The 25,071-nt window shown below is 39.0% G+C and overlaps 1 protein-coding gene across 2 annotated transcripts in view; it reads right to left on the bottom strand.

The window, feature by feature from the left end:
- Positions 1 to 25,071, bottom strand: part of PLCB1 (phospholipase C beta 1) — a 702,980-nt gene that overhangs the window by 73,384 nt on the left and 604,525 nt on the right. Inside the window, exons 28-32 of one of the 2 annotated variants that reach the window (XM_030310081.1) lie at positions 14,178 to 14,254; positions 13,981 to 14,070; positions 13,453 to 13,510; positions 12,762 to 12,848; positions 753 to 870 (exon numbers count right to left, since the gene is read on the bottom strand). In XM_030310081.1, the coding sequence (XP_030165941.1) occupies positions 772 to 870; positions 12,762 to 12,848; positions 13,453 to 13,510; positions 13,981 to 14,070; positions 14,178 to 14,254 (411 nt within the window). In that variant the 3' untranslated portion in view covers positions 753 to 771. The remainder of the gene's footprint in view (positions 1 to 752; positions 871 to 12,761; positions 12,849 to 13,452; positions 13,511 to 13,980; positions 14,071 to 14,177; positions 14,255 to 25,071) is intronic. The other variant, XM_030310080.1, reaches the window with a different exon arrangement.

Raw genomic sequence — 25,071 nt, 5'->3', positions numbered from 1 at the left:
TTTTTTTGAAATTCATTCGCATTGGAATGGCTTAGGGCAGTTCTCTTATTAGCTAAAGGAATACAGTAGATTTCATGATGCATTTAGTCTACCAAGTTAAAGTCCTCTCTAACATCTGAGCTGCATTTTGCTTCAACCAGCAGCCCCTGGCTCAAGCATCCCTATTAGTGAGGTATTTTCAAGAGCTCTTGATTCTAGAGAATCAGGAAATCCTGAGTTATCACCTTAATTCAAAACATCATGTGGGAATACAATGACTTTTGCTGAATTTTTAAAAGGAAGGGTATAGTAAATTGAGTGGAGTGGGTCAGGAAGACTCCCTGAGAATTAATTTAATCCCACTGGATTTTAAGATAATAAAACTGTGGGCAACCAGCGCTGCAAGAAGTAGGAACTTAAAAAATGTCTCAAAAGCAGAAATAACAGTGTGAGTGTAAGAGAAAGATTGAGTTCAAAAAGGAAGTCAGTTTTGCAAATAGAGAAACAAAATGAATAAAAGGGAAGAAGACAATAAGGAAGAATGGAATTTATGTCAAGAAGAGAGAGAAGAATGATGAAAAAATAAATACCAGAGAAAGACAGGTAAAGATGAGGGCACATCATGGATGTGGCTGGAAACTATAGCAGGAAAAGGATGGGTATGTAGAGAAAGGGGGGTAGTGAAAAACAAAGGAGCAAGTCCATGATGCCTGTAAACCTGATGGCCACATGCCACCCCTCTCTCAAAAGCGACCCCTCCCATCCAGTCCTACCTGGCCGGAAGGATGGTAGTCACCACTTGAGAGCTTGAGGGTTGGGGGGAGTAAAGTTGGGGGAAACAGAGGGATCCTCATGGCAAGTTTCCGACAAGAATGAGGAGGAACCGTCCCCCTGTGTGGAAAAAAAGGGAGGCTGTCATTTTTGTGGCATTGAAATTGATTTCTAATAATCTGTTGTTTCAAATTATTTGTCTGGGAGCTCTCTTGGAGTGCCTTCTAGAATGGAGATTTAAAATCTCCAACTCCTTTGTCTATTCCAACACTTCCGACCACAAATGCAATGGGACTGGCAACTGAATTATCTTTGGTTTCTTCCCATTCTTCGTGGGAATTAGATGCTAAGTATGATTGTAACTAGCAGTTTTGAGACATTCTCTACAAAATCCCACTACTATCAAGACTTGAAAAAAGATTGTAATGAATCACTGACAGCAGTTGAACAGTGTGGCCCAGTGGGACTGGGCTTAATGTCTATGCTTTTCTCTCTCAAAGAGAGAGGATTGAGTTTTAAATGCATCGAGCTAGTTTTGCTAGCCCTCTACATAAGTCACGTGCCAGGCATTGTTTCTGGGTGCCTAGACCTCAAGAGCATCAGTGAGCAAAACAGTCGAAACCCTTGCCCTCCATGTAAATCCACTGGGGAGGGAACACTGAATGACACACCTAAAAAAGAAGTAAATGACCTAATGAGGGAAGGTGATATATACCGTGAAAAACAGGAAGTAGAGCTGAATAAAAGGAAGAGGAGATGCCAGCAATGGGGGAGTGTGGAAAGTGTGGTCATGGAGGGCCTCTTTGAAAAGAAGTCTTTGAGCAAAGACTTGAGCAACAGGAGGGAGTCGCCCAAGTGGACCCTTAAGAGATGAGCATTCTGGGCAGAGGAAATACTCCATACAACAGTCCAAGGCGGCCCCTGTCTTTTTGGGGCCCAGCACGGAACCCAGGATGGCTGGAGTGGAGAGTAGGTCAATGAGAAAACAAAGAGGGGATGCCGCAAAGTGGAGTCAGATCATGTGGGACCTTATAGACTTTTATTCCTGACAGAGATGGGAGCCATGAAAGAGTCTTGAACTGAGGAGCGACCTGATTTACATTCTAAAAGATGACTCTGGCTGCCCTGTTGGGAATAGATATGTGGAAGTGGGAAGACCAGTGAAGAGGCTATTTAGAAATCCATTTGAGGACTGATAGTGGCTTTGGCTAGAGTGCTGCACTTGGTACCTTAACGATTATAAAGAAGTCTTAACTGTTTTATGATACTTTGCAAGTCTTGTGATAGTTTTGATTCCACCTAAAACAAAGTCCCAATAATAAATTTGAGAATTGCAACAGCTTATTATGTATTTCATAAAACCTAAGAACTACTTAAAAACAAACAATATGTAAGTTTCAAAGGAAAAGGAAAAGAAATCCTTTTTAAAATAATTTTTTTAATGTTTATTTATTTTTGAGACAGAGAAAGAGAGAGTGAGAGTGGGAGGGGGGCAGAGAGAGAGGGAGACACATAATCTGAAGCAGGTTCCAGGCTCTGAGCTGTCAGCACAGAGCCCAACACGGAGCTCGAACCCGCAAACTGTGAGAACATATCCTGAGCTGGAGTTGGACGCTTAACCAACTGAGCCACCCAGGCGCCCTGGAAAAAAAAATCCTTTTGAACCAAAGCTAGAAGACAAGATATTTCCTATTTTCTTTATGTCACCAAAAACATATAGGTGCTGCTGGCTACTGTCTTAGACAGGATTTCCCATATGCTAGCATAATTAGGGAGGGCAAAATCCATGTTGATGCCAAAATAGTTAAACATGTTAAGCTTCCCCCAATTGTATAGAGTTGTTTGGGTGTGAGTGTGTGTGTGTGTGTGTGTGTGTGTGTGTGTGTATGATGATCATAAAAGGTATGTCATGAAGAATCCATGCAAACTATCAGAATCATCATGCCCTGTTTATTATTCCATCACAAACATCAGCAAAAGTTAAAGCCACCTCTACTGATAAAACTCTTTGAAATGTGGAATTCTTTGAAATATGAAAATATTACTTGTCTTGGTTTCAGCCACAAATTCAAAGGTCTCCTTGTCAAATTCAAAGATTATCCTCAGCAAATGATTATAATAAATGCAGAAGACTTGTATCAATTGATTTTTATTGACAGAAAATGCATAAGCAGGACCTACATGGTAGATTTGTTACATTAATTTGGCCTTTGGGCAGAATACGTGCACAATAGAGAATGTGACTCTTGCTCTTAGAAACGGCTTTCCTAGTGTGGACTGAAATTTTCTTCAGCATTGTTCAGTTCAGTGGTCATGGATTTTTTCCTTCTGCAATAGCTTTTCATCTGGTCTCTGCATGCTGCTTCAACAAATGTTTCAAAGCACCAAGACATTTCCCATTTGGATATTCTATACGTAAATATTTCTCTGGGTTTTCCTTTGCCATCTTTCCCCTGAAAATGTTGAGGGCCATGGCAAAATCAGGTAGTGGTTTCCCGAGGTCAATGAAATCTTTAAATTCTTTGTTTTAAAAAGTATTTAGGATGTGTTATGTTCGGCTATTTTTATTATTCTAGTTATACCAAAGCAGGGCTTTAAAAACAAACTAGAGGGGCTCCTGGGTGGCTCAGTCGGTTATGCATCCAACTTCAGCTCAGGTCATGATCTCATGGTTCATGAGTTTGAGCCCCATGTCAGGCTCTGTGCTTCCAGCTCGAAGTCTGGAGCCTGCTTCAGATTCTGTGTCTCCCTCTCTCTGCCTCTCCCCTGTTCATGCTCTCTCTGTCTCTCTCAAAGAATAAATAAACATTAAAAAATAATAAAATAAAATAAAAACAAACTAGGGATACATTTGGAATAAAACATCTAATTAGTATTGGCAAAATTCACATAAATGGTGTTACAAGGGCAGGCACACAGAGTAGAAGTCAATTCAGAAGTTTTCGTGGGCCATCTATGGTTGTATGGACTCTGTTGCTTAGGGAGGTGGGCAGATGAAAGTCAGTGGGATTAAAGTCCATCTCATCCTATTCCTAATGTTAAACCTCAGTTCTTTCTGGGAAGAGTCCAAACCCCATCAACATATACACTCTCTGCTCTAGCAGGTCATGAGTATTTGCTTTGGATCTCCTCCCCTCTAAACTATACACCCATCACGGCACTCCCACATTTCCTAATCTTTAGGAAAGAAAGTAAAGACAAATGAAGGGGAAAGTAAGTTAATAGGGTAGAGAAAAGGGGGAGGAATCAATGGCAACCATGTGAACCTCCATTCCGATTTTGTTTAAATCTCAAACGCAGTTGCTTTACAGGGGTTAATAGATAAAAGAAATCCATGAGGGGAATGCCATGTGGGCCTAAGGGGAGCCTCTTCTCAGACCTAGGGATTTGTCTACAGGTTGGCTGTCTGTAATCATATAATCTAATTTTTAAAGAGAAATTGATTTTTTTAAATAAGAAAATTTCTGAGTATTAAATATTAGTGTGAGGGTTTTGTAATGTGCCAACTTGGGTAGGCTGAACTACATTTCCCAAAGTTCCATTTCTGTATTTTTCCAGGGTGAGTTACAAGGGAGACTTTCCCAAGAGTTGGAGGGCTGAGGAGGGAGGCAGCGACCATTCTGCAACACACACGTGTTGTTGCAGATCTGCTGAATGGGGTCTGGAATCACCTTCCCTCCTCTTTGGGTTTTCCTTTAGTTGTTCTGACTCCTGGGTGTGTGTTTGTGTGTGTGTGTGCGCATGAGCACGCACAGCTCTGTGATAAAGACTCTCCTACAGGTTCTGCTTCTCCAGGTGAATCCCAACGAATAAAGATGTTAACTAATTCAAACATTTTAGAAACACCATGTGGGGATTTTCTATTTCTGGTAATGGTTGGTTAGGCCACTTGGACCATCCTTCCCACTGAAAATGCCTAAAAAGGCTGGATGTGATATTAAAACTATATTCTTTAAAGAACCTAAGAGCCACAAAAATTTAAAGAACAATCAGGCCCAAACTGCAGGGACATCAAGCCTAGACAGGCAAGCCACTTTTGCCCTGAGGGCGTTTGCTAACACTGGAAATTTTGAATTCATCTTTTGAAAGCCTTGTAGGGTGGGGCCACAACTCCAAGCCTGTGGCTTGTACAGAATGAAGAATCTCACAGGAAACTTTCCTTATAATAAGCCAGGCACACAGATTGTTGATTTGAAAATAAACCAGGGGCACCTGGGTGGTTCAGTCAGTTGAGCATCTGACTCTTGATTTCAGCTCAGGTCATGGGATTGAGCCCTGCATCAGGCTCTGTGTTGGGCATGGAGCCTGCTTAAGATTCTCTCCCTCCTTCTCTCTCTGCCTCTCCCTCCCTCTCTCTTTCTCAAAAACAAAACAAGCAAAAAACCAAACAGAACTTACAGAATTAAAAAAAACACAAAAGCTGGAATTAAAAAACTCTGTGGAAAAGTGTAAGAGCAGTGTAAACAAAGAATTTGTGAATTCAAAAAAGGGCCAGAGAAAAATTGCCCACAGGGCAGCACAGAGATATGAAAAGATGGAAAATACTGAAGAGTTACAAATCTGAGGTGATGGAGTAAAAGGTCCATTTTATTTTATATATAAATAACATGATGGAAGCCATTTTTGCTGACACTATGGCTGAGTTTCTGCAGAACTGAGGAAAGTTATCCATTCGGTGACCTCAAACACATATTTAGACACATTTTAGAAAAACTGCACAGAATATAAGAAAAAAGTCCTAAATGCAATAAAAGGAGGAAAAATACAAGTTATTATCAAAAGAATTACACTGAGGCTAACAGCTTCTCAATAACAAGAGAAGCCAGAAGACAGTGGAATTTTATCTTCCATGCACTAAAAGCAAATAACCGTCAACCTAAAATACCCAGTGAAAGTATCATTTCAGAATGGAGGAAAATATAGACATTTTCAGATGAAAATGAAAACAAAGCCAAAAACCTCAAAGAGTTTGCCACCTGTAGACTGTATAAAGGAACTTCTAAAGGTGTAGAAGGTAATGGTCCCAAATGGCCAGTCTGAGACATAAGACAGAATGCTGAACAAAAAAGTCTTGTGAATATGTAGATAAATCTAAATGAACACTGACTGTGTAACAAAGAATAAGAATGTCTCATTTGTTCAGAAATGTATAGAATTGTTAATACAATTCAAAAATAAATCAAAAGGAGACAGAGTTAAAACTGTTCTATTGCTCTAGTATTGTGCAGGAGAGTCAACATAGCCAAGTTTTACATCAAGAAAATAATAAATAACTACATTTTTAACAAGACAATTATTCACATTGATACAAATGACAAAGAAGTTCCTTCCACAGATGAAAACAAAAAACAAACCATTGGGTGGGTCTACCAAGACTTGACAATGAGCAAAACATAGTCCACTGGCAGCCAGTTTACACTCTGTGGTCTGGCTTCCATGAGAGGGTCCAATGGGTGATGGCAGGGAGAATCCACATTTCCCCATCAAGTTGCAGAGGATCGGGGGACACACAAATGAATCGTGTAAGGAAGAAGCTTTTACTTTAAATCCCCTAGTCTCTTTCTCCCTGAACACTGGGAAGACAAGACTACAATCACTACATTGAGAGTTCTGTCTCAGGGCCCAGTGGTCGGTCTGAGAAGACTCACTTCACCCAGAAGGATGAGTCACTCACCCTGTTGGTTCTAAAGATGTCAGGGGAAATGAGGAAAATCAGTCTCTATTCCCCTGATGGAGGAAAAAAAAGGACCAATAAGCTACATGATGAAATGTTCTTTCTCTATAAATTAAAATGCCCTAAAGCTTCCTGGAATTCTCTCTTATTGATGAGCTCAATTAAAACAGAAAACCTGTGTTCTAAGAAGCATCAAAGACAAATTAAGTGTCAGAGAAAAAGTAAATTCCACATTTATCGACTGTTTTATGAGGTTATGGAGATGGTTCATTAAAAAGTCCCCTCAAAAGACAATTCTTCTTATAACGAGAGCCGGTAGCTGCAAAGTGATCAATATACGTTGGAATATTTGTAGCAGATTCAAGGCAACTCCTGATTAACGATGCTTCAACATGTTAAAATAAATCTTTCTGAAGTGTTCAAGAAAAAGGCAAGAGGTCCTTTTTATAATGAATCAGTTTAGACTTGAATGTGACCACAGAAGGTATGGTTTCTCTCTACCGGCAGTTGGGGTGTGAGTTGCTCCTATCACCTTTTGTACACATATACCCTTTTCCTATTGGCTTTGGCAACCTCAGGTATGGAAATCCCAAGGAAACCAATTATGTCACTGAGAGTTCAAAGACTGGCTGGGGTTTACTGCATCCCTCTTAAGAACTCTGAAGCTGGGGCGCCTGGGTGGCGCAGTCGGTTAAGCGTCTGACTTCAGCCAGGTCACGATCTCGCGGTCTGTGAGTTCGAGCCCCGCGTCGGGCTCTGGGCTGATGGCTCAGAGCCTGGAGCCTGTTTCTGATTCTGTGTCTCCCTCTCTCTCTGCCCCTCGCCCGTTCATGCTCTGTCTCTCTCTGTCCCAAAAATAAATAAACGTTGAAAAAAAAAAAAATTAAAAAAAAAAAAAAAAAAAAAGAACTCTGAAGCTATAGATTTCATAAAAAGACACACCTTGAACAAAGCTGAAAATAGCATACACTTAGGGACTGAATGAAATGTTTCACTGCTAGGAAACAGGCAACTGAACATTTCTCCAGAATGTAGAACTCTACTGAAAAGGAGCTGAGTATTCTCTTTCAAGGACGTCTACTGTTGTTTGCAACTTAAGAAATTTCAGAGGGACCTATGTACAGGAATACACAGTGTAATTTTACACCAAATTGAGGGCCAAGCTATTTATCTATTGTATCAGTTGCCTCTAGAACTCACCTACTTCCATTTTCCCCAATGCCCTCAAAAATGAATACAAAAGAAATAGACTCATTGATCTCTTTTTTAGTGGGAAAAAAATGGACACTATATATGAAAAAGGCCTGGTACATGTCACACAGTTGGATGTTCCAAAATAAACTTTCAAACAGTGGCTGGGCCAAATTTGGTTCCCTACCAAATATGTGCCAGTAGGATGGAAGTTCTTGGTCCGAGTATGGAAATGAAAGGTTTTTTTTTGCTTAAAAATTTTTTTTTACCATTTATTTATGTTTGAGAGAGAGCGACAGAGTACGAGCTGGGGAGGGGCAGAGAGAGAGAGGTAGAGACACAGAATCCAAAGCAGGCTCCAGACTCTGAGCTGTCAGCACAGAGCCTGATGCAAGGCTTGAACTCATGAAAGACAAGATCATGACCTGAGCTGAAGTTGGCTGATTAGCTGACTGAGCCACCTGGGCATCCCTGGAAATGAAATGGTTTTAATTGAGGCACATTGTCCTCTGACTGTTCTACTGGAAGGTGGGAATAATTTTAGGAACTTGAGTTGATACTTACAGATCATAAGCACGCGGTTGAGTAAAAGGTTAGAAGGTTGCACTTTGGGTTAATCTTCATATATAACTTGCTCTAAATCCAGTCAGAACTCCCTGCCATTGAAGAACTGTTGTCTTTCAGCAATTGGCTTTTAAATTTCCTTTGTTAAAAAAAAATTGTTCAATTTTGAAGGAGTTGTTTGGTTATCACAGGCTTGAAAAATTATGCAGCTTGTGATTGTGGTTCAGAATAGCTCAAAACAGTAATACCAGGAGAATATAGGAATGTAAATAGCTTCCTCCCTGTTTAGGAGGAGGTTAGGAACACTAAACACATTATTACATTAGTTAGAATAACTGGATGAAGAGGGACTAAATGATTATATTTGACGATATGGTGAAAGAAACTGACAAACAGGAAGAAATATGACGCTGTGTGGTGTATATTTTTGTTGTAAGCAAAAGATTAGCCATTATTGGTTTCTAGATAAAAAAAACTACTTATTCCACTTTAAAATACTTGAAGAAGGAATCTGTTACCCTCAGTAACCCTTGGTGAACTTTGTCATGCTTTCTTCTTCATAGGAAGGCTGCAATTATCTTTAATATTACCTACTATAGAGTCAACTCAATTTCTTTGTCCAACATTCAGTGATGGAACAGCTCATAAATTTCTAGATGTCGTAAAATCATTCTACCTTCTCAACTTTCTAACCGAATGGAACTGACTCAGTTAACCTCTTTTATAAACACTGCTGGTCAGTTTCATTCCCTTGAGTTACTGCACTTTCCATATTGTTTCTGCTTTTGTTACTTTCCTTCATATCTATGTCAAACTTCAAAGCTTCATACTGGATGTGAAGAGGGATTATTTCAAAGCTGGTGCTATCCTATTTCTGGTCCACATCCAGCAATTACAGGAGCGTGAATGAATGCTATGTTGGCCTGGACTTTCACTTGCCTACATTTGCTGTCCTGTGCTTTGTTCTTTCTCCACACGACCTGCACTTGATCTTATTCACGTCACTATTTACTATTGCTCCTTCCTACCATGGACATTTCCTTTGATCAGCCATTGTGTCCTACAATATTAACAGTCATGATTTCTTATTTTATTATTAAAGTCATGGTTCCGAAGCACAAAATTTATCAGCTCTGAAGAACATCCCTTAATAAATGCTTTAGTTTGACATGAAAACAAAAATCTCCAAGGGCAACCTTCAAATCCAGACGCAAGGTGGTCATAAGGGCAACGTGGATGAGAAGCAGAGATATCACTTGTTCCTATTTACAGTAAAAAATGAAGGCAACAGAAATAACAAGTGCTGGTGAGGTTTTGGAGAAAAAGGAATCCCCATGCACTGTTGGTGGGAATGCAAGTTGGTGCAGTCACTGTGGAAAATAGTATGGAGGTATCAGTATATCCACTACTGGGTATTTACCCAAAGAAAACAAAAACACTAGTTTGAAAAGATACATGCATGCTTCCCTATGTTTACTGCAGCATTATTTGCAATATGGAAATATTATAAGATATGGAAGCAATCCAAGTGCAACAACGTGGATGGAGCTAGAGAGAATTATGCTAAGTGAAATCAGTCAGACTAAGACAAATACAATATGATTTCACTCATATGTAGAATTTAAGAAACAAAACAATGAACAAACAAAAAAGAGACAAAAACAAACATTAAATACAGCAAATAAATTGGTAGCTATTAGATGGTAGGTGGTTAGAGGGATGGATGAAATAAGTGAAGGGGATTAAGAAGTACATTTATCATGATGAGCACTAAGTAATGTATAAATTGTTAAATCATTATATTGTACACCTGAAACTAATATAACACTGCATGTTAATTATACTTCAATAAAAAATGAAAAAAAAAATACAATAAATAAATATAACACCTCCCAAAGCCCCTTCTTCATATATCATCACATTGGGAGTTAGGGCTTCAACATGTGAATTTTGGGAGGACACAGTTCAGTTCACAGCACTGTTCTATTCTGATTATTAGCTATATTTGGACAGACTAAACTGATCATGTGCAGACAGGCTCAGAATTTTGCAAAGAAAACAAAACAAAAGTGAAGGCGAAACAACTACTAGAAATTCATAGAAACACTTCATATCTCTTGCTAAAAGTCCAAAAAAGAAATGGGAAATTGCTATAAATATGGCAGTGGCACACACAATTACCTACCTAACTGATATTTCTATATCTTTGATAAGAAAACATCAGTTTTGTTCCGGTGCCTGTTGACTATGAAACTGAAGAGGAGCTGAACTCTCTCCACCCTTTTGAGCAAGCTTTAATACTCTAAGGCAATCGTGAAGATTACACTCTACTACCCATGACTGGTTTAGTAATGGGTATATGGTACAATCCTAGCCAATGAGGAGAAAGCTATTGGGAAGATATAGGAAGCTTTTCCTTAATCTTATAAATAAAGGGCTATAAGATGAAGACATTACCTTTTTTTGCCTTTGAATGACTTATGTAATGTGATGCATGGAGCTATGGCAGTCATTTTAGGACTGTGGGTTTAAAGCTTAGGCATGAAAGGCAACAAACTGAGATGGCATGGTGCATTCTTTTTTTTTTCTTTCTTTTTTCTTTTTTTTTAATATATGAAATTTATTGTCAAATTGGTTTCCATACAACACCCAGTGCTCATCCCAAAAGATGCCCTCTTCAATACCCATCACCCACTCTCCCCTCCCTCCCACCCCCCATCAACCTTCAGTTTGTTCTCAGTTTTTAAGAGTCTCTTATGCTTTGGCTCTCTCCCACTCTAACCTCTTTTTTTTTTTTTTTTCCTTTCCCTCTCCCATAGGTTTCTGTTAAAGTGCATTCTTGATGAGGTTGCTGAAGTATTCAATTAACCATTCCTCAGACTACAATACATCTGAACTTCCAGGAATATGACTTACTAAGGTTACTATTGTGTAAGCCAGTTTTAATTGGGTTTTCTGTAAAACTGCTGCAGAATTCACCCTGACAAGTTATCCAACAGTTATTCTTGTAACATTTACCTATGTCCAGTGCATAAGTTTAAAAGCGCTTTAATACCTACCAAAGTTGATTTTAATCCTGATGCCCTAGAGCAGTAACTGAAAAGCCTCGTAGGGGTTTTTATACTGAGAGTTACAGAATTGAAACACATTTGTGATTGCATTGTATCTATGAGACAAGTATGAGACATTTTTGGACCAAAGACAAAAACAAAGTGAAATAAAACTCTATGGGAATAACCATATCTCACAAGAGAGATTTTCTTTTAGAAATATAAAAACTGGCTAATAAGAGATCAATCATAACCAACGTATATTATGGCAGTGTACAAAGTAATGACATGTTTGCTTTCAGACAGCATGGATTGGAAATGTATATATCTGAATATATCACCTGGGACTGATTATTAGGGTGTTAATGTGCCGCTTAAATTCCAGTTGGACCTGAATCTTTTGCTCCAAACATTATAAAAGATCCATCAGTGGATCAATGGAAGGTATAGCCATTTCTGAAATCATCTTAAAATTTATTATTAATGTATAATCAACCTAAGATGGTGGCTAGGAATATTTAAACTGTATGTTTACATGAAAAACAGAAAAATTAGCAGCATATTTAAGTAATTATTAATTCTCAGATTTTCATTACTGCTTCATCTATATTGCCAAGCCTAAAAACTTTAGGAGTTAAAAATATTAAATAAATCTCCTGTCTAATAAATACAAAAGGAGAAGGGCAGAAATAACCACAAGAATATATTTAGAACTAGCTAAAAAAATCTATAAAAAGTAAATTGATGAATGGACTAAACAATTAAATGAAAGTAACACTTCTGAGCTTTGCAGGTTTCAAGAGTACTTGTATGAAATAGCTGTACCTTTTAGAGTAGATATTTTAAATGCACATAGGAGAATAATAACACTGAAAAGCATATTTTTCACAAATACTCAGTGATGAATGAAAATATATGTAATGATCCAAAACCAAGATGCTCTTTGCCAACCTAAAAGTATTTGATTTACTGATAATCAAAGTTAATATTCATAAAACAATTGATTTTGACCAAACAATAAGCATAAGGTAATTTGAAAGAGGAGACATAATAAACTATTATTATTGGGGGAAAAAAAGATTTGTTTTTTTTCTGGTTTATGAGAACATTTTGTTGGATTAAAAACCAGGGTGATTTTGGTACAGGACACCCTCTGCTGGACAGAGCCTGACATTACAATATTTTATCAGTACGCAAGAGGCTTGGCTAATTTCTCTAATTTTCTCTGTTCTGGCAGGGAGAGAGGGGAAGTGCTTCAAAAAATACCTGAACCATATCTCAGACCAATTGAAACCAAAATTTCAAGAGCTGGGTTCCAAGCAATTGCAACGTTTAAAGCTCACTGGGTGATAATAGACCTGTGTGGAATATTGCTATAGAAAGATCTTTACCATGGTTGAGAAAGATACATGAGTTTTACATGTAAGAACTGATCTGAGACTGTGTGCAGGGTACATGACCTACAGAGGTTTTATTGTAATTAAATGGAGGAAAAGTGAAGTTACTGTGTTTTATTATTCGGTTCAGTTTACCTTGGGCTTTTCATCCAGGATCTGCTGACGGATCTCCTTGTGTTTCTCTACAAGTTTTTCTTGCCGTTTACTTTGTGCCTCTTCTAACTATAAGAAAGTTACAAAGAAAGTCATGTTCATCTAACATTAATAAGTGAATGTTTTTCAGAAAAAAGTGGAAAGCTTTTCAGATCGATGTCATACGTTTAATTATCTCATATCCTGATCAAGAACTGCCCTTACAAGTGTAGGAGACTGTTGGTAAGTGTCAGACCTGGGTGATGGGTACACAGGGTGGGGGTGAGGTGATCAATAGATTATGCTATTCTTATATTTTTGCTAAAGTTTGAAAAGTTCCATGATACCAATTTTCAAACACTAATATGAAGAAGTGCTTTGGAGATTGCCGTCTTCCCTAGCATTGATGACAGCTACAGGTTCTTTTGGGGGATTCCCTATTGATCCTGTGTTTCTGGGCTCCTCACTTTGAAAATGATTCTTGACATTTATCTTTAGATAAGCCTTTTTATACATAGGTTTGCAACTAAACTTGCAGAAACCTTGATTACGGAATGCCTGCTCTGTGAAACAGCTCTTCTGGGTGGTGGTGATAAATAGATACAAGGCCTGGCATTTTCCTCCAGAGGCTCACATTGTGCTTGCTGAACAATCATACGCGGTGTGCAAAGCAGAGAGAGATTAAGCGACATACCCTCTTGATGTACTGTACCACCTCCTGGATGTATGACCGGATCATCTCTGTCTTTTCCCTAAGAGCAAATGACAACTAGATCATTATATGAACTCATCCAGCATCAACAAAGAGGTGAGCTTCAGACTTCCAGATGAAAGTTTACAGAACTTTCAACATTCTTACTGCTGTGGCAAGAAAGGTACAATCTGCTCGTTCTGGACAAAAGTCAGGTTCTGCCCAAGGGCAAACTCTGTGTTCACTAAATGCTGGGAAGTTTGCCTGACAGCAGGGGAACTGAGGATTTGCTTTTTTCCTAAGGGACGCTCCTTACTCAATCTTTAACTAAAAGGCCCTGGGTGCACCTCAGTCCATTATTGAAAGCCCTTTGAGTTCCCTGTTGAAAAATTTACAAAAGGGATCTTTTGAAAGGTTAATTAGAGGAGAAACATCACAAATGGGTCTTTGTATGTTTGAGAAGCTGTTGTTCTAACAGAATAAAAGAATCCCCAGGTAAAAGTTGGAGGAGAAGGGGTTCTTTCTCCTTACTCTTCCATTTGACTTTTGTCTTTGGATTTAGCTTCTGTGATCTTCTCCTGCCTTTTTTTATCCATTTTCTTCTTTAATTCCTTCTTCTCCCTGAAGTCAAAATGGAAGTAAAAGAAAAAAAAAAGACAAATCAAATGGCAATCTGTGTGTAACACATTTATAGGCACAAGCCCATTGTAAAGAGAATGCAGGCTTACTTCTCACAGATTTCTTTGAGCTTCTTCAGCTGATTGTTCTGACATTCTTCGGCAACATCCGTCAATTTCTGAATAAGCTGGGGGAAGAAAATGTGTTTACTGTTTTACACAATCATAAACAAAGACTCTCTCCCCTTGAGCCCCCAGACAACGGTATCTCTAGTTAGGAAATCTGTGACTGATGTTTAACAATAGTTAAAATCACCAAGCATCTCACAGGCAATGGGGAAGTCACTGAAAACCATCACATTATCTAAGTTTTAATATGAAAGTCTTCTTTGGGTCCCTTTTGAATTAAACAGGATGCCTTAGACTATTGTGCTGGTTACTGCAGCTTGGCTCAGTGCAAAGACAACTAACAGTGGAGGGGTGGAGGGCTCAGGTTCCAGTCCTCATTCTGTGATATCAAAAATACCATTTGGGTCAATGGTGCTACATTTTCTGAATCTACATTTTCTTGTAATAAATGGGATTATTAATGCCTTTGTCTCTTGGAGGTACAGTGAAGCTGAAAATAACACGAGTATGATACAAACGCAAGTTATAATCAACTGTGTATTTTAATTCTTGGTTTCCACCTAATTTATTGTTTTTTTTTATTTTTTCTTAATATTTATTTATTTTTGAGAGAGACCAAGTGTGAGCAGGGGAGGGGCAGAGAGAGAGAGAGAGAGAGAGAGAGAGAGAGAGAGAATCTGAAGCAGGTGCCAGGCTCCGAGCTGTCGGCACAGAGCCTGGTGTGGGGCTTGAACCCACAAATGGTTAGATCATGACCTGAGCCGAACTTGGACGCTTAACTGACTGAGTCACCCAGGCGCCCCCAGTCTGATTCATTGTTTAATTGCTTCAAGGACCATGAGTTGCCCATCTTAGAAATTGATAGCTGTGTCCTTGTGTGGGTAACTTCCAAAGAATGTTGGAAATTCTCTTCTATGGTATATTGCCATCGAATTTTAACACATGCCATGAAAGCAATTAATTTATTGTCTTGCATTTATTATCAAACCAAGCTTCAAGAGGGCAGTGACTGTGTTTGTGTTTGCATATCCTTGGCCCTCTGCACAATTCCTAATATTTAGTAGGTGCTCAGTAAATACTTCTCAGTTATATAAAGGTACATAAGTCCCCTCTCTTTCTCTTTTCCACATGGAGAACCTATGGAAACTTTTGCAATTACTCAGACAGCGGTAGTAATTGGACTCAACCCTTCTTACTGGAGCACCACGTAGACAGTGTGGGCTTCCTATGAAAGACCCCACTGCTGTTCACCCGTGATGGAGACTCTCAAATACAACTGGGTAAGTTGACCAATTTAACATAACTGGTTACTGCCACAGTGATAAGGCAACATAATCAGAGTATGGCAAACTTTCGTCGATAATTTATGTATGTCTGGCACAGTTTGAAGAGTTTTAAATGTATTTGATTCCTATTTAATTCTAAGAACTGCACTGTGAGGCTATGCTTTTATCTTTGTTTTACATGTGAAGATCCTGACACCTGTGGATCAGGTTCTGGGCTCACAGACACAGAGGTGATAAGTGACAGAGCTGGGGACAAACCCAACAAATCAGGCTCAATGGCTTCCCCACTTCCCCACCTCTTTTCGTTATGATTTTAGGAATTGTTTTTGAAAAAAAAAATCCTTCTTAAGTAAGAGAATAAAACGTTAAAGGAGAAATTATCTTAGAGAATTACAATAAAGAAAACACATTAACTTAACATTAATGTGAAATTTGATGCATTTGTCTGTGAAGTGGACTAAATCTGAACAACTATTAACTGGGACTTGGGCCAGCAGAAAACCTATTTGATCACTCAAAAGAGATTGCCTGATCATGACCATCACAATTAAAGAAATCATGAAGGGGTGCCTAGGTCCGTTAAGCGTCTGACTTCAGTTCAGGTCATGATCTGGAAGTTCGTGAGTTCGAGCCTTGCATGGGGCTCTGTGCTGACAGCTCAGAGCCTGGAGCCTGCTTTGGATTCTCTGTCTCCTACTATCTCTGCTCCTCCCCCACTCATGCTCTCTTTCTCAAAAATAAATAAACATTAAAAAAAGAAAGAAATCGTGACATATTACAGCTTTGTAGTACTATTTTTGAAACTCTCTAAATGTAAAATTCTGGTGTGCAAAGACTCTGGAAATTTCCTTGAGGAATCCCGATTCTAGCTGAGGGTGTGCACTCAGCACCTTTCCTTCCCCAGAGCATCTTTCTTCTTTCTCATTCACCCTGAGGAGTTATAGAGGGTCATGCAAGGATCCCCAACCTTGGTTGCAATATCAGAATCACTCCTGGATAACTTCCTAAAAATGCAGATTCCAGGGCTCGTGCCTATGCATATGGACTCCAAATGTCTCAGGGCAGGGCCTGGAAATCAGTATTTTCAAAACCTCCTCTGGTGATTTGGAAACTTTGCCAGATTTGGGAAGATGTCTGTGGCCCGTCCTCATTCTGCTCAACATGGCAAAACCTCTCAGCAACGCTTTTAAATTCAATGGCCCTCATATTTCTGTTTCCACTTTGTCATCTGGTATGTCATTCACCTGACTTCAGAATGTTATTTTCTTGGTTATGCCAGTATCTGCTCACATTTCCTGCTTTCCTTCCACCTCTTGCCCTCATCCTTAGCCACCTCACCATCCAGTCACTGAAGTCCCTGACCCTGAGATCCCACAGCCCATCTCCCCATCCAATTCTTTAAAAAAATTTTTTTAACGTTTATTTATTTTTGAGAGAAAGAGACAGAGCACAAGTTGGGGAGGGGCAGAGAGAGAGGGAGACAGAGAATCCGAAACAGGCTCCAGGCTCTGAGCTGTCAGCACAGAGTCTGATGCAGGGCTTGAACTCACAAACTGCGAGATCATGATCTGAGCCAAAGTCGAACTCTTAACCTACTGAGCCACCCAGGTGCCCCTCTCCCCACCCAATTCTGACTTTTCTTTGATTTGGTATCACACCTGATGCAATTGCCAGCCTGCACTCTCTCAAACTTCCACAGAAATTCCCTGGCTGCTGCGTCCGCTGGCCTCCTCCTTGTCCCTCCCTCAGACCATCTGCACTTGCTCTTTACTCTTCTCTTGAAAGAGTTCCCACCCCCTTGGCTCCCAGAACACGCACCTTTATCTAACTATTCATTTTAGCCACAGTCCAACAAATATTTATCAAGTACCCTAAATACATGTCACTATTCTACAAACTCTGGGCCAATGACCTGGCTTTCTAGATCTTGCTACTCAACATATAGATGACCAGCATGGACCAGCAGCATTGCCTGGGAACACAACAGAAATTCAAGGCCCTTGCCCAGATCAACTAAACCAAAGGTGGCATTTTTAACACGATTCTCAGGAGATTTGTGTTCACGTTACAGTTTGAGAGGCATTGTCTAAATTACTGAGAATGATGGAGACAATTTAGAAGAAGCCCTCTGTTATGGACTGAATGTTTGTGTCCCCCCCCCAAATTTATATATTGAAATCCTAACTCCCAATGTGACCGACTGTATTAGGGGGTGGGGCTTTGGGAGGCGGTTAGGTCATGAAGTTTGAGAGCTCATGATAGGATTAGTGCTCTTATAAAAGAGATCCCACAGAGCTCTGTCACCCCTTCAGTCATGTGAGGACACAGTGAGAAGATGGCCATCTATGAACCAAGAAGTGGGCTTTCAGACACCAGGTCTGTAGCCTTAATCTTGGGCTTCCAGCCTTCAGAACTGTGAGAAAATACTCCTGAAACCAATACTGCACTGTATGTTAACTAACTAAAATTTAAAAGAGAGAGAGAGAGAGAGAGAGAGAGAGAGAGCTGTAAGAAATAAATGTTTTTGGGGGTGCCTGGGTAGCTCAGTTGGTTAATTGTCCAACTCTTGATTTCTACTCAGGTCATGACCTCACAGTTTGTGGGTTTAAGCCCTGTGTCGGGCCCTGCACTGATGGCACAAAGCCTGCTTGGGATTCTCTCCCTCCCTGTCTCTCTGTCTCTCCCTCAAAAATAAATAAACATTAAGAAAAAAGAGAAATAAACATTCATTGTTTGAGCCATTTAATCCATGGTAATTTGTTATAGCAGCTGAAAGAGACTAAGACATTCCCTTATATTCCCTCTTCTCTGTCTCAGATGATCTTTGGAACTTTATCTACGTTCTCTTCATTACCCCAAACTCAGCTTCCTCACTTCTGATGCAAGGATAACATTTCTTTCCTGGCATGGCTGTGAAAGCTGAGAGGAAAAACACCCATGTGAGTCCTACTAGACCACTTGGTAGCTTCCTAACTTGGTTTCCTCACCTTTCCTTCCAAGAGGAAGGTTCTTGTCCTGGTTTCCCAGACCTGATCTACCATTTCATTTTCTCCTCTCAAACTTCCTTCTGTGCTGGACACATCCCCTTTGCATAAAAACACATCTCTGTTTTCCTCACCCTCCCAGAACCCTGAAATTTTGTTCCATCTTGGACCTTCCTTTCATTTCTAACCCTAAGATGGAAGACCAATTACCGCTCCCAAAGCTTCGATGTCCCAGCTCCATATTTCAACTCCACCATCTCACTTCCACTTCAACCACTGGAATTCACCTGATTTTGCTTTGAGATTACAAAAACTTTTTTGTTATTTATATTTACTGGCCATTTCTCAGGACATAGCTTTTATTATTCCAGAAATTTGAAAACTTTCTTAGTTCATAGTGACCTTAGGATCTTTGTAATTTTTTTCATGGTGTCCTTAAGCTAAAAGAAATAAAAGGAGGGGAACCTGTTTGGCTCAGTCGGTTGAGCGTCCGACTTCGGCTCAGGTCATGATCTCGCAGCTCGTGAGTCAAGCCCCGCATCAGGCTGTGTGCTGACAGTTCAGAGACTGGAGCCTGCTTCAGATTCTGTATCTCTCTCTCTCTCTCTCTCTCTGCCCCTAACCCACTCGCATTCTGTCTCTGTCTCTCTCAAAAATAAATAAACATTAAAAAAAAATAAAAATAAAAGGACAGTTCATTTGTGAAATAATTAGGTCCAATCTTAATAGTAGTACTTTTCACAGCGCCCAACAGATGTTGCTGTTTCCTTAAAAAATGTAAAATATACCATCAGTCCCCGATGAGTTCAACATGGTACCTCAGTGCCTTTACCCACAGCTAGGGATGATGACTTTATCCTATCCTTCTGACAGTGTGCCAGCTGCCAACCACTCTCACACAAAACTCTCTTTCCTTAATTTATAGTATCTTCAGTAATTACCACAGTCGCTTTTTTGACTCTTCAGTTCATTTCAGCATTATCAACTGCCTTTGCCCCACTCTACCTGAGGATGGCTCACCAGCATCTCAACATTTTATAAGCAAGTTTAGGTTTTGTCTCTCATAGAAGATAGGTCATTGTATTTTCCCACTAATTATTATCATTCAGTTCAAAAGTGGACACTATGTTTGATTTCCTTCTTAGGTACTTTCCACATCTAGTGAGTCATGGAGATTTGTGAATTGTTCCTGTTACGATGTATCTCATGGCTTTGTGTGCATAGCATTCTGGTATAGATTTTCACTAACTCTGGTCTGGACTCAGTGAGAATTCCCTTCCTGCCCTCAGTCTCTCCTCAGTCTTTCCACTACATCCCAAATATTCTTCCTTTTCGTATTTCCTCAACTGCTCCAGCTCTAAATTTCCTGACTAGCATTCACCATATACAGATAAACTAGGCAGTATTTTGTTCTCAGAACTGTCCAGGCACACACCTGCTTCTATACTTTGTCTCATGTTATTCTTCTACCTTGATGATATTTCCATTTGAATGGGAGACAGCACGATGTAGAACATTCCCATGATTGTAGAAAGTTCCATTATACTGGGCTACTCTAACTGCTTCTGATAAGGGAGTGGGTACCAGCCAAGGTGTCTGCCTCTCTTTGCCTCTTCCCTTTGTAAACCAGCCTTCATTGATACACCCCTTTGACGGCCCAGATAACTCTAGGTTTTGACCCCTTACTGGCTTTTCTATAAAATATCACTTACAAAAATAAATAAATGAATAAACAAATAAGTAAATAAATCACTTACAGATATTTACCTTTGTGTGTACATTATTATCGCTCCCCAAAAGAATGCCACCACTGCAATCTCCTTTTCTTAATATTTTTTTCTGGAACCCCAGACACTATACAAAATAGGTGCTCAGAAAATGTGAATGAAATCTTTTTTTAAAAAGTTTGTTTATTTATTTATTTATTTTGAGAGAGAGAGAGAGAGAGAGAGAGCACACGATGCCAGCAGGAGAGGGGCAGAGAGATAGGGAGAAAGCAAGAATCCCAAGCAGGCTCTGTGCTGTCAGCAGAGTCAGGTGCACAACTGACTGAGCCACATAGGCACCCCAAGAATGAATACTTTTAAGTTTTAAAACCACACTGACACTGACATTGATGATAACAATGAAGCGTCATGTCTAACGCCATGGACTGTCTTATTAGAAATACTATCAAAAAAAAAAAATATATATATATATATTTAACAAGCTAGGTTTTCTTTGGGAACAAATGCCTTATAGTGAAATGTTTTTTAAAACATGGCTTTTGCATGCAACTAATGAAAACAGTGTTTCCATAGAATCATAAAGAGTATGTAGTTATAGAACGACAACATCTCTGTGTTTAATATGGCAAATATGTAAATGTCTTTCCATCCTGCTCAGTTCCCCTTGGTCTTTCCCACTCTTCCATACTACAGACCCCTCCCTGTAGCATTCTGCCCTTTCCAGCTATTTTCAAAAGACCATCACTCTCACTGTAATTCTGCCTTTTTGGCATTTACAGTTTTCGTTTAATCTTCCTCTACTTAAGGTCCAGGAGGCAGAATGATTAATATTATGTCTTTGTTAATAATATGCCACTATTGTCAGACTCCCACAAAACTGGCAATGGGATTATATATATATATATATATATATATATATATCTCAATAATTTATCTCTTTCCTACACTAAAAAGAGAGTTGGGGTTTACTTATGGTTTTCTCTACCCAACACTACTTCTCCAAGAAGAACTTCTGTTCTCTGAGAACTGGTTCTATGCCAAATCAGGTTCCCATGGGAGCTACTGTATTTTTTTTTTTTTTACCCCCATCCCTTGGCCAAAGTAACTGGTCTAGGAGAGGCATTGATCCAAGCTGGACCAGTCATACCCTGACTTTAGCCACAGATGATTGGCCTAAGGTTGCAAGTTTGGTTGACCACATGACCCTAACAAGGCTTTTCCTCCAGATTTTTCCAACCTGCTATTGGAGAAAGAATAACTTAGAAGGGTTGGTGCCTATATTTTCTAAGAAGGAAAAGCCTATGTGCTGCTGGAAAAGAATAGTGCTAATACACATTGAAAAGCAGGAGAGAGAGAGAAAGAGAGCTAGAGAAAAGGAGGGAAGGAGAAGGACACACAGAAGAACTGAGAGAAAAGGAGAGAAATACAGGTAGACAGACAGGCAGACAGAAATAGAAAGTTTTGCCAGTCGTTTCTGGCATCTAGTTCTCCATGCCTTCCCTTTCCTGGTGTGGATGGACAAACTTTTCTCATGTGATCTACTTCGTATCTTTCTTGTATATAAGTTAGTTCAATATTGATTTCTGTTACTTGCAACCAAGAGAATCCTGACAAAAAAAATAGAAATAGGAACCTCCAAATAAGATAAAGGAAACTCTCTGAGTATTGGGTCCAGGATTTCTATTGCATAAGATGTGAAAATAGGACCCAGAAGAGGGATTTTTCACACAATAATTGAAGTGTTTTTTTAACTAACCTAAGGTACGCTCATTTTTGGTGTATTTATTAGCAGATAGACTCTATTCACAGAACTGTTCAATCATGTATTAATCACAAAACTCACTGAAGATAAGAAAGAAAAAAAGATTAGTTTAGAATTCTTAGGGAAAAGAACCTAGAGAGTACATGGTTAAACTGAAATGCAGTAAACAACATTTAATTTTAACTTTTTATATGATTCTTTTTCCTGGCCCAAAGGAATAGACACGTTTCAGTCATTGGGCTTATTTGTTTACCACTCATGACAACTCTTCTAGTTAAATGTTCCAAACCTTTTAAGGAGCGAAAAAGGAAAGCCCTGGGGGAATATAATTTCATGCTTGTTTTCAGCTCCGTGCTGAAATTCACTAGGGTTAGCCATTTGAGGGTGAGAGAATGGTTTCCATGGAACAGAACAGTTCCTTGACTCTAACTCAAAAGGGATAAAAAAACAAACGTGGACAAAAATTGTCATGTTTGGAGTCTCTTCTCAAGAAGGACAATTTGGAAAATGAACAAAAAGTCAAGTATAGAATGTTCACATTTCAGGCACAACCCATCCTCCTTCCCCTTCCAGGAATATCCAGAGAAGGTACCACCCTCTTTTCCACTCTCAAAGCATCCACTCTGAATTTTCACTATAATTTGGGTTTTTTTGTTTGTTTTTTTTGTTTTTTACTTCTACAAAGAATTTATTCACTAAGTAATGATCTATGTACTAAATGTATTATTGACACTTTAAATTTTTTTAATGTTTATTTATTTTTGAGAGAGAGAGTCACAGAGAGAGACAGAGCGTGAGTGTGGGGAGGGGCAAAGAGAGAGGGAGACACAGAACCTAAAGCCGGCTCCAGGCTCTGAGCTGTCAGCATAGAGCCTGACGTGGGGCCCAAACCTGCAAACTGGGAGATCATCACCTGACCCGAAGTTGGATGCTTAACCAACTGAGCCACCCAGGCACCCCGTTACTGACAATTTAAATGCAAGGTGAATGTTCACACTGGTATGTATCCTAGCCATTTGAATTGAGCAATATTCATTCATTCATTCAACCAATATTTACTGAGCCCCTACGGTGTACTGGACACTGCACCGGTATTGAGGGTCTAATTGTGAGCTAACAGATAGGTCTGATCCATGTGGAACTGATATTCTCCACTAGCTCTCATTTCTTTTCAGAATGAGAGTAAAATCTTGGACTAAAAGGGCAACAATCGTTCTCTGAGATATTCTTTCATACCTATGTAATTATTCTTTTTTAAATTTGCATAGCCACATAGAAATTACAGTAGCTTATTTGGGTCTAAACGTCTAAAAGATCTTTGGAAAATTTTCCTTGTTGGGCTAAATAAATAAATAAATAGGAAAACCTGACCAAGATTCTTAGTTCAATGTCAATAAGTTGGCCCAATGAATTCATAACATTTAAAATTATTTTTCATTTTTAAACTATGCTGAGGTAAATATCAGCTTTGCAGCTTTCTGAAAATATAAATCGATAATTGTAACATACTCCCTTGAATGATATTTTGGTATTCTTTCATGAGGTTATCAACTGGAAATATTTTCAAACTTTTTAAAATATCAAGAACTTTGATAAAGGGAGCTCTATTTAAGGTATGCTAATGATGCTTGGGTTTGCCAGTGAGTAAAGTTTGCATTTCATCAAGTTAGTTGAGATTATTATATCTGATTCAATCAATGAAGAAAACAACCAAACCACCACAGTTCTAGGGTAAGGCTTCATAATTTTGAAAGATGTCAAAATCATTTAATGTAGAATAAATAAATATTGGTTACTACTTACATGTGGGTAAGTAGCAAAAATGCTCAGACTGGCGGTTTTCAAATAATTAGCAAAGGAGATCTGATTAAAAGATATGTGATTTGTCCTGTGGTGTGTTACTAAAATAGGGCAATAAATCATGGGTTGAATATTTCAACAGTCCCTTTGGAATATAGACTCAGAAGAGCTGCCTGTGAAGATAAATACCACAGCATGTCACCTACTTTTTTTCTTAATGCAAAATATATCATATCAGCATCCTGACTTGTCGGGGGGGGAGGCAATGAGTCTTATAATTCCAGAGGGCACAAACTAAATTATCAGACTTGTGGGTTCTATTTTGGAATTTTCCTTTGAGGAGATTCCCTTCTGTTCCCTAAGCTTCTTTAGGTTGACATAAGTCAAAACTATTATTTTCTTTGCCTTTGGGGATGGTTCTGTTTACAGACTTTTTTTTTCTTAATGTTACCTAAAGAGTTGCCAATTAACACATAGAAGTGCATTAAGATATATTGTATACACACACAAAAGAAAAACCAAAGTTTATTTATTGCTTTAAATTAAAATCCTCATTATTATTGTTATAGTCCCAAGAGTTGGATCATCTCTGATTTTATAATTAAAGGAAACTAGCATTATTGTCAAAGGGAGAGTTTACAGGCATTCTTATACAAAATTTTTGTTTTAGAAATGAGGATACACTCAAAGAGGTGAAATGGTTTAGCTAACATTATGCAACTAAAAATGGAAGTCATGTCTTCTCACTTTAAATCTTGTGCAAATAGTCCTTTGGTAAAGAATGATGACTATCTTCTAGGCACTGTGTTAAGTGTCTTTGGATTATTTTATTGCACCTCATATCCAAATTATGACAGCTGTGTGTACATTATTGTTCTACTTCTCCACCACTTACTGTATTCACGCTCTTTGTCATGTGACTTGCACCTCCCCTAAATAAAAGATAGAATCTATTTCCCTAACCCTTAAATCTGGGCAAATCTTACAACTTGCTTTGACCAAAGATGGAGAAAGAAGTTTATGATACCTCTCAAAACATCTTGCCCATTTCCTCTTGCTCTCAAGTGGAATTCTTTTCATTCCACATAAACAAGCCCAGGGTAGCCTGATGAGTGATGAAACATGTGGATCAGTCATCTGTCTTGACCCAGCTGACAGTCCGCCAACCTTCAGAAGCAGAGCCCCTAGGTGAGGGGCAGCTGAACCAGAGACACATGAATGAGCCCAGCCAACACTAGAGGAACCATCCAGTTGAGTCAAGCTCAAATTGCTACACACAGAATCATGAGCTAAACAAATTGTCATTTTAAGGCAATA

This window comes from Lynx canadensis, chromosome A3 (genome assembly GCF_007474595.2).
Source record: "Lynx canadensis isolate LIC74 chromosome A3, mLynCan4.pri.v2, whole genome shotgun sequence".
NCBI lineage: Eukaryota > Metazoa > Chordata > Mammalia > Carnivora > Felidae > Lynx > Lynx canadensis.
This window is presented reverse-complemented; position numbering and strand designations above follow the sequence as displayed.